This window comes from Triticum aestivum, chromosome 5D (genome assembly GCF_018294505.1).
Source record: "Triticum aestivum cultivar Chinese Spring chromosome 5D, IWGSC CS RefSeq v2.1, whole genome shotgun sequence".
Taxonomy (NCBI): Eukaryota; Viridiplantae; Streptophyta; class Magnoliopsida; order Poales; family Poaceae; genus Triticum; species Triticum aestivum.
Window position 1 is genome coordinate 7067840 of NC_057808.1, and position 11137 is coordinate 7078976.

The window sequence follows — 11137 nt, forward strand, 5'->3', positions numbered from 1 at the left end:
GAAACAGAGGCACAACTGATTGATTCCTCACCTGTAATAAAACATTATTAGTTTTAAAATCATGGGAAAACACTGAAAGTACCATCAGATGATAAGAAATCAGTTAATACCTCTGAAGGATATATATCATATTTACAGCAATAGCACTTAATTTGTTTCTATTGCAACAATACTGCAATTTGTTAACAAATATCAATGGCTAAAAGATGTGCACTCACCGAATGAAAACTGAGCAGACAAGAGTCAAGACAGAGGTAAAGGCCTTACCATTTCTTAAATCAGTTCTGCACGGTAATAACTACTCTGGATCACATTACTCCTGTGTGCTAAATTCAGTAAAAACTGAGCACAGACAAATGTAGCAACACCTTTTCCTTTCTGTAGCACAGGAACTAGCTAGTTCAAGGAACAAAACTTCCACCTGCAAAACCCAGAAGGCTGTAAATCTTGTATAAGATGACAGGCATGTGGTCATTATAACATGATAGAGGAATGTGGCGGTGGCACATTTTTTGTATCTCGGGCATTTTTCGTTTCCATTTTTTTGGGAGATTGCGGGGTCAGATCAGGGTGAAGTTTTCGTATATGGGCATGATAGAGGAATGCGGCGGTGGCACATTCTTTGTATCTCGGGCATTTTTCGTTTCTGTTTTTTGGGAGATCGCGGGGTCAGCTCAGGGTAAAGTTTTCGTATATGGGATTAATGAACATGATGCATCATACATCATTGAGTTAATTTGGATCATTGGATCGATATGGCTGGAGGGTGGATATGTGTCGGATCTGTCAAATTGGTGCTTTGGTAAATGGCATGACTATCTTTGAATAATCATGCTAAGTGTCGAATTAGGGTTTTTTTTTCTGTCTATTTGACGCCTCATATATCTAGACTACTGTGTAAAGTATGCTGGTTGTAACTGTGCCATAGCATGGTGGACAGCTATACGTGCTCTATTCTTCTGATCGAACTGTCTCTATTGTTCAGCACTTGGTATTAGACAATGCACATGAAGAACACATACCAGAGTATGGGACAGCAGGCTTGTGATTTGGCGTTTCTACCTCCACAACAGGCAGCGTTGTTTGCTCCAAATCCAAGCGCAAGGGTTTATAATGGTGGCATGTTCTCCTTCTTCAGTTGATAAACCAATGTATCAATCCCTAGAGATAACACCCTTAGCCTTAGTCCAGCAGCATTGCAATACAATTAAATGCCTATTTTGTGCCTCAACAAGTAATTAGGAGATAATGTGGCATGCAAGTGTTTTTCTATTTTCAGTATAAATAGCAACTGAAAATGAAAGTGCATGCAAGTGTTTTGGAGATTTTCTTATGATGGAAATTAGATCAGGGTTTATAGGTTCATTAGTAGCATCTCTTGTGTAAGTGGTTACTCAGACACACTACTGTAACCTGACCCTTCCATGACGAGCCATCCCTCATGGTGCACTAGCTCGTCGGAGGAGGCACCATCGCTGACGGGTGCCATGTTTTTTTAGGGGTGTCAAGTTGACCGTAAGTGGAGGCCACACCCAGGCCGGACGGCTGGACCTCGCAAAATCTGCCTTTCAGTAGTGAGACATCCAGGGACCATAAAGCCCACACAGCCGATGTCACCACGGACTGGCGGCTCCAGGCGCCCATTAGGCCTTATACAATGCAAAGTGCTTAGAGAAAAGACCAGATTTTTCTTAATCATCAGCGTTTATTTGTACTAGGTAAACGCTTAATTAGGCGTCTCTCTTATAGAAATATGTACTAGTGCTTTAAATAAAAATCCAATTTATTTTTCTAAGCATTTAGCATTGTATAAGGCCTCAGTGGAGAGTCTTTGGCGCTAACGGGCATTATGGGCTGGTCGTCAGTGGCTTACATGCACGGTGGTTTCATATAGTATCCTCTTCCCCCTCCCCTTCCCTCCTAAAACTATGTCCCAATCCCCTCTCGCCTCTGTCGTCGCCTTCTGGCCCCGCGATGCCGTCTCCTCCTGGCGCCGATCTGGCGTGACGCTGGTGCCTCTGCCCTGATCCCCCCCTCCTTGATGTCCTCGCCCCATCAGCGATGTTGGACGGACGACACCGTCTCCTCCCGGTAGAACCCGTTGTCACCTCCTCGCAGATGCAACCGTCTCCTTTCCTGCCATGTGTGTGCGCGCGGTCAGTTGGTGGTGGTCCAGTAACGGCGCCACTAGTGGCCTCTCGCACGTGTCCTCTTTGTCTCCTCTCTTCGATGGTGGCGCCGGTTGTGGCCTCTCATGCTCGTGCGGTCATAGGATAGACCGGTGCCCCGACTCGTCCATCTTGTCGGAAGTTTGGGCTCCCCGCTCTGCGGTGCGACGGCGGCGAGTTTCTGTAGCCGCAGCGGCAGTGACAGTTTTGTTGGGAACATAGTAATTTCAGAAAATTTCCTACGCACACACAGGATCATGATGATGCATAGCAACAAGAGGGGAGAGTGTGTCCACGTACCCTCGTAGACCGAAAGCGGAAGCGTTATGACAACGCGGTTGATGTAGTCGTACGTCTTCACGATCCGACCGATCCAAGTACCGAACGCACGGCACCTCCGAGTTCAGCACACGTTCAGCTCAATGACGTCCCACGAACTCCGATCCAGCAGAGCTTTGCGGGAGAGTTCCGTCAGCACGACGGCATGATGACGGTGATGATGTTGCTACCGACCCAGGGCTTCGCCTAAGCACCGCTACGATATGACCGAGGTGGAATATGGTGGAGGGGGGCACGGCACACGGCTAAGAGATCAAGAGATCAATTATTGTGTCTCCAAGGGGTGCCCCCCTCCCCGTATATAAAGGAGTGGAGGAGGGGGAGGGCTGGCCCTCTCTATGGCGCGCCCTAGGGGAGTCCTACTCTCACCGGGAGTAGGATTCCCCCTTTCCTAGTAGAACTAGGAGCCCTTCCAAGTAGTAGGAGTAGGAGAGAAGGAAAGAGGGGGAGAGGGAGAAGGAAAAGGGGGCTGCACCCGTTGTCCAATTCGGATCAGAGAGGGGGCGCGCGCCTCCTTTCTTTTGGCCTCTCTCTTCTATTCCCGTATGGCCCAATAAGGCCCAATATATCTCCCGGTGAATTCCCGTAACTCCCCGGTACTCCGAAAACACCCGAATCACTCGGAACCTTTCCGATGTCCGAATATAGTCGTCCAATATATCGATCTTTACGTCTCGACCATTTCGAGACTCCCTCGTCATGTCCCCGATCTCATCCGGGACTCCGAACTACCTTCGGTACATAAAATTACATAACTCATAATACAAATCGTCACCGAACTTTAAGCGTGCGGACCCTACGGGTTCGAGAACTATGTAGACATGACCGAGACACATCTCCGGTCAATAACCAATAGCGGAACCTGGATGCTCATATTGGCTCCTACATATTCTACGAAGATCTTTATCGATCAAACCGCATAACAACATACGTTGTTCCCTTTGTCATCGGTATGTTACTTGCCCGAGATTCGATCGTCGGTATCTCAATACCTCGTTCCATAACACATCATCCCGCAACTAACTCATTAGTTACAATGCTTGCAAGGCTTATAGTGATGTGCATTACCGAGTGGGCCCAAAGATACCTCTCCGACAATCGGAGTGACAAATCCTAATCTCGAAATACGCCAACCCAACAAGTACCTTCGGAGACACCTGTAGAGCACCTTTATAATCACCCAGTTACGTTGTGACGTTTGGTAGCACACAAAGTGTTCCTCCGGTAAACGAGAGTTGCATAATCTCATAGTCATAGGAACATGTATAAGTCATGAAGAAAGCAATAGCAACATACTAAACGATCAAGTGCTAAGCTAACGGAATGGGTCAAGTCAATCACATCATTCTCTAATGATGTGATCCCGTTAATCAAATGACAACTCATGTCTATGGCTAGGAAACTTAACCATATTTAATTAACGAGCTAGTCAAGTAGAGGCATACTAGTGACACTCTGTTTGTCTATGTATGCACACATGTATTATGTTTCCGGTTAATACAATTCTAGCATGAATAATAAACATTTATCATGAAATAAGGAAATAAATAATAACTTTATTATTGCCTCTAGGGCATATTTCCTTCAGTCTCCCACTTGAACTAGAGTCAATAATCTAGATCACATCGTCATGTGATTTAACATCAATAGTTCACATCACCATGTGATTAACACCCATAGTTCACATCGTCATGTGACCAACACCCAAAGGGTTTACTAGAGTCAATAATCTAGTTCACATCGATATGTGATTAACACCCAAAGAGTACTAAGGTGTGATCATGTTTTGCTCGTGAGAAAAGTTTAGTCAACGGGTCTGTCACATTCAGATCCGTAAGTATTTTGCAAATTTCTATGTCTACAATGCTCTGCACTGAGCTACTCTAGCTAATTGCTCTCACTTTCAATATGTATCCAGATTGAGACTTAGAGTCATCTGGATCGGTGTAAAAACTTGCATCGACGTAACTCTTTACCATGAGCTCTTTTATCACCTCCATAATCGAGAAATATTTCCTTAGTCCTCACTAAGGATATTCTTGACCGCTGTCCAGTGATATACTCCTAGATCAAAAATTGTACTCCCTCGCCAAACTCAGAGCAAGGTATACAATAGGTCTGGTACACATCATAGCATACTTTATAGAACCTATGACTGAGGCATAGGGAATGACTTTTCATTCTCTTTCTATTTTCTGCCATGGTCGGGTTTTGAGTCTTACTCAACTTCACACCTTGCAACACAGGCAAGAACTCCTTCTTTGATTGTTCCATTTTGAACTACTTCAAAATATTATCAAGGTATGTACTCATTGAAAAATCTTATCAAGCGTCTTGATCTATCTCTATAGATCTTGATGCTCAATGTGTAAGCAGCTTCACCGAGGTCTTTCTTTGAAAAACTCCTTTCAAACACTCCTTTATGCTTTGCAGAATAATTCTACATTATTTTCGATCAACAATATGTCATTCACATATACTTATCAGAAATGTTGTAGTGCTCCCACTCACTTTCTTGTAAATACAGGCTTCTCCAAAAGTCTGTATAAAACCATATGCTTTGATCACACTTTCGAAACGTTTATTCCAACTCCGAGATGCTTGCACCAGTCCATAAATGGATCGCTGGAGCTTGCACATTTTTGTTAGCACCTTTAGGATTGACAAAATCTTCTGGTTGCATCATATACAACTCTTCTTTAAGAAATCCATTAAGGAATGTAGTTTTGACATTCATTTTCCAAATTTCATAAAATGCGGCAATTTGCTAACATGATTCGGACAGACTTAAGCATAGATACGAGTGAGAAAATCTCATCGTAGTCAACACCTTGAACTTTGTCAAAAACCTTTTTCGACAAGTCGAGCTTTGTAGATAGTAACACTACTATCAGCGTCTGTCTTCCTCTTGAAGATCCATTTATTTTCTATGGCTTGCCGATCATTGGACAAGTCAATCAAAGTCCACACTTTGTTCTCATATATGGATCCCATCTCATATTTTATGGCCTCAAGCCATTTCGCGGAATCTGGGCTCATCATCGCTTCCTCATAGTTCGTAGGTTCATCATGGTCTAGTAACATGACTTCTAAAATAGGATTACCGTACCACACTGGTGCGGACCGTACTCTGGAAGACCTACGAGTTTCTGTAATAACTTGATCTGAAGTTTCATGATCATCATCATTAACTTCCTCACTAATTGGTGTAGGAATCACTGGAACTGATTTCTGTGATGAACTACTTTCCAATTTGGGAAAAGGTACAATTACCTCATCAAGTTCTACTTTCCTCCCACTCACTTCTTTCGAGAGAAACTTCTTCTCTAGAAAGGATCCATCTTAGCAATGAATATTTTTGCCTTCGGATCTGTGATAGAAGGTGTACCCAACAGTTTCCTTTGGGTATTCTATGAAGACGCACTTCTCCGATTTGGGTTCGAGCTTATCAGGTTAAAACTTTTTCACATAAGCGTCGCAGCCCCAAACTTGAAGAAACGACAACTTTGGTTTCTTGCCAAACCACAGTTCATAAGGCGTCGTCTCAATGGATTTTGATGGTGCCCTATTTAAAGTGAATGCAGTTGTCTCTAATGTATAACCCCAAAACGATAGTGATAAATCGGTAAGATACATCATAGATCGCACCATATACAATAAAGTGCGGTTACGACGTTTCGGACACACCATTACGCTGTGGTGTTCCATGTGGCGTGAGCTTTGAAACTATTCCGCATTGTTTTTAAATGAAGGCCAAACTCGTAACTCAAATATTCTCCTCTACGATCAGATTGTAGAAACTTTATTTCTTGTTACGATGATTCTCCACTTCACTCTGAAATTCTTTGAACTTTTCAAATGTTTCAGACTTGTGCTTCATTAAGTAGATATACTCATATCTGCTCAAATCATCTGTGAAGGTCAGAAAATAACGATACCCGCCACGAGCATCAACACTCATTGGACCGCATACATCGGTATGTATTATTTCCAACAAGTCAGTAGCTCGTTCCATTGTTCCGGAGAACGGAGTTTTAGTCATCTTGCCCAAAAGGCACGGTTCGCAAGCATCAAATGATTCATAACCAAGTGATTCCAAAAGTCCATCTTAATGGAGTTTCTTCATGCGCTTTACACCGATATGACCCAAACGGCAGTGCCACAAATAAGTTGCACTATCATTATCAACTTTGCATCTTTTCGCATCAATATTATGAATATGTGTATCACTACGATCGAGATCCAATAAACTATTTTCATTGGGTGTATGACCATCGAAGGTTTTATTCATGTAAACAGAACAACAATTATTCTCTGACTTTAAATGAATAATCGTATTGCAATAAACATGATCAAATCATATTTATGATCAACGCAAACGCCAAATAACATTTATTTAGGTTTAACACTAATCTCGAAAGTATAGGGAGTGTGCGATGATGATTACATCAATCTTGGAACCACTTCCAACACACATCGTCACTTTACCCTTAACTAGTCTCTGTTTATTTTGTAACTCCCGTTACGAGTTACTACTCTTAGCAACTGAACCAGTATCAAATACCCAGGGGCTACTATAAACACTAGTAAGGTACACATCAATAACCCTGTATATCAAATATACCCTTGTTCACTTTGTCATCCTACTTATCCACCAAATATTCAGGGTATTTCCACTTCCAGTGACCATTTCCTTTGCAGTAGAAGCACTCAGTTTCAGGCTTTGGTCCAGCTTTGGGCTTCTTCACGGGAGTCACAACTTGCTTGCCATTCTACTTGAAGTTTCCCTTTCTTTCCCTTTGCCCTTTTCTTGAAACTAGTGATCTTGTCAATCATCAACACTTGATGTTCTTTCTTGATTTCTACCCTCGTCGATTTCAGCATCACGAAGAGCTCGGGAATCTTTTTCGTCATCCCTTGCATACTATAGTTCACCATGAAGTTCTACTAACTTGGTGATGGTGACTAGAGAACTCTGTCAATCACTATCTTATCTGGAAGATTAACTCCCACTTGATTCAAGCGATTGTAGTACCCAGACAATCTGAGCACATGCTCACTGCTTGAGCTATTCTCCTCCATCTTTTAGCTATAGAACTTGTTGGAAACTTCATATCTCTCAACTCGGGTATTTGCTTGAAATATTAACTTCAACTCCTGGAACATCTCATATGGTCCATGACGTTCAAAACGTCTTTGAAGTCCCGATTCTAAGCCGTTAAGCATGGTGCACTAAACTATCAAGTAGTCATCATATTGAGCTAGCCAAACATTCATAACGTCTGCATCTGCTCCTGCAATAGGTCTGTCACCTAGCGATGCATCAAGTACATAATTTTTCTGTGCAGCAATGAGGATAATCCTCAGATCACGGATCCAATCCGCATCATTGCTACTAACATCTTTCAACATATTTTTCTCTAGGAACATATCAAAAATAATAAATGAGGAGCAACATCGCAAGCTATTGATCTACAACATAGTTATGCAAATACTATCAGGACTAAGTTCATGATAAATTAAAGTTCAATTAATCATATTACTTAAGAACTCCCACTTAGATAGACATCCCTATAATCCTCTAAGTGATCACGTGATCCATATCAACTAAACCATGTCCGATCATCACGTGAGATGGAGTAGTATCAATGGTGAACATCACTATGTTGATCATATATACTATATGATTCACGCTCGATCTTTCGATCTCAGTGTTCCGAGGCCATATCTGCATATGCTAGGCTCGTCAAGTTTAACCTGAGTATTCCGCATGTGCAACTGTTTTGCACCCATTGTATTTGAACGTAGAGCCTATCACACCCGATCATCGCGTGGTGTCTCAGCACGAAGAAATTTCGCTACGGTGCATACTCAGGGAGAACACTTATACCTTGAAATTTAGTGAGAGATCATCTTATAATGCTACCGTCGATCTAAGCAAAATAAGATGCATAAAAGATAAACATGACATGCAATCAATATAAGTGATATGATATGGCCATCATCATCTTGTGCTTGTGATCTCCATCTCCAAAGCATCGTCATGATTTCCATCGTCACCGGCATGACACCATGATTTCCATCATCTTGATCTATATCAATGTGTCGTCACATGGTCATCTCGCCAACTATTTGCTCTTGCAACTATTGCTATCGCATAGCGATAAAGTAAAGCAATTATTTGGCGCTTGCATCTTGTGCAATAAAGAGACAACCATAAGGCTTCTGCCAGTTGCCGATAACTTCAACAAAACATGATCATCTCATACAACAACTTATATCTCATCATGTCTTGACCATATCACATCACAACATGCCCTGCAAAAACAAGTTAGACGTCCTCTACTTTGTTGTTGCAAGTTTTACGTGGCTGCTACGGGCTGAGCAAGAACCGTTCTTACCTACGCATCAAAACCGCAACGATAGTTCGTCAAGTTAGTGCTGTTTTAACCTTCTCAAGGACCGGGCGTAGCCACACTCGGTTCAACTAAAGTTGGAGAAACTGACACCCGCCAGCCACCTGTGTGCAAAGCACGTCGGTAGAACCAGTCTCGCGTAAGCGTACGCGTAATGTCGGTCCGGGCCGCTTCATCCAACAATACCGCCGAACCAAAGTATGACATGCTGGTAAGCAGTATGACTTGTATCGCCCACAACTCACTTGTGTTCTACTCGTGCATATAACATCTACGCATAAAACCTGGCTCTGATACCACTGTTGGGGAACGTAGTAATTTCAAAAAAATTCCTACGGACACACAGGATCATGGTGATGCATAGCAACGAGAGGGGAGAGTGTGTCCACGAACCCTCGTAGACCGAAAGCGGAAGCGTTATGACAACGCGGTTGATGTAGTCGTACGACTTCACGATCCGACCGATCCAAGTACCGAACGCACGGCACCTCCGAGTTTAGCACACGTTCAGCTCGATGACGTCCCACGAACTCCGATCCAGCAGAGCATTGCGGGAGAGTTCCGTCAGCACGACGGCGTGATGACGGTGATGATGTTGCTACCAACGCAGGGCTTCGCCTAAGCACCGCTACGATATGACCAAGGTGGAATATGGTGGAGGGGGCACCGCACACGGCTAAGAGATCAAGAGATCAATTGTTGTGTCTCCAAGGGGTGCCCCCCTCCCCGTATATAAAGGAGTGGAGGAGGGGGAGGGCCGGCCCTCTCTATGGCGCTCCCTAGGGGAGTCCTACTCCCACCGGGAGTAGGATTCCCCCTTTCCTAGTAGAACTAGGAGCCCTTCCAAGTAGTAGGAGTAGGAGAGAAGGAAAGAGGGGGAGAGGGAGAAGGAAAAGGGGGCTGCACCCCTTGTCCAATTCGGACCAGAGGGGGGCGCGCGCCTCCTTCCTTCGAATATCCCATATGGCCCAATAAGGCCCAATACTTCTCCCGGTGAATTCCCGTAACTCCCCGGTACTCCGAAAATACCCGAATCACTCGGAACCTTTCCGATGTCCGAATATAGTCGTCCGATATATCGATCTTTACGTCCCGACCATTTCGAGACTCCTCGTCATGTCCCTGATCTCATCCGGGACTCCGAACTACCTTCGATACATCAAATTACATAACTCATAATACAAATCGTCACCGAACTTTATGCATGCGGACACTACGGGTTCGAGAACTATGTAGACATGACCGAGACACATCTCCGGTCAATAACCAATAGCGGAACCTGGATGCTCATATTGGCTCCTACATATTCTACGAAGATCTTTATCGGTCAAACCGCATAACAACATACGTTGTTCCCTTTGTCATCGGTATGTTACTTGCCCGAGATTCCATCGTCGGTATCTCAATACCTAGTTCAATCTCGTTACCGGCAAGTCTCTTTACTCGTTCCGTAACACATCATCCCGCAACTAACTCATTAGTTACAATGCTTGCAAGGCTTATAGTGATGTGCATTACCGAGTGGGCCCAAAGATACCTCTCCGACAATCGGAGTGACAAATCCTAATCTCGAAATACGCCAACCCAACAAGTACCTTCGGAGACACCTGTAGAGCACCTTTATAATCACCCAGTTACATTGTGACATTTGGTAGCACACAAAGTGTTCCTCCGGTAAACGGGAGTTGCATAATCTCATAGTCATAGGAACATGTATAAGTCTTGAAGAAAGCAATAGCAACATACTAAATGATCAAGTGCTAAGCTAACGGAATGGGTCAAGTCAATCACATCATTCTCTAATGATGTGATCCCGTTAATCAAATGACAACTCATGTCTATGGCTAGGAAACTTAACCATCTTTAACTAACGAGCTAGTCAAGTAGAGACATACTAGTGACACTCTGTTTGTCTATGTATTCACACATGTATTATGTTTCCGGTTAATACAAGTCTAGCATGAATAATAAACATTTATCATGAAATAAGGAGATAAATAATAACTTTATTATTGCCTCTAGGGCATATTTCCTTCAAGTTCTACCTCCCCGGTCCTCCTCCCGCCTTATCTAGATGCTCTGGGTCATGGACATCGAGCCATGGCCTCGTTGGATGCCATTGTTTATGGATGTTTACTGTTCAGTTAAAATTGATATTGTGCCACTAATTAGGAGATACTTGAGTAGTTCGATGACATTGTTTATGCTATTATA

General features: G+C 43.3%; 1 protein-coding gene across 1 annotated transcript in view; it reads left to right on the forward strand.

The window, feature by feature from the left end:
* The window catches only part of LOC123119075 (putative disease resistance protein RGA4), a 16491-nt gene extending 15126 nt beyond the window's left edge, over positions 1–1365 (forward strand). Inside the window, exon 8 of the mRNA XM_044538737.1 lies at positions 986–1365. Coding sequence (XP_044394672.1) covers positions 986–1048 — 63 coding nt within the window. The 3' untranslated portion in view covers positions 1049–1365. The remainder of the gene's footprint in view (positions 1–985) is intronic.
* The last annotated feature ends 9772 nt before the right edge of the window (positions 1366–11137 follow it).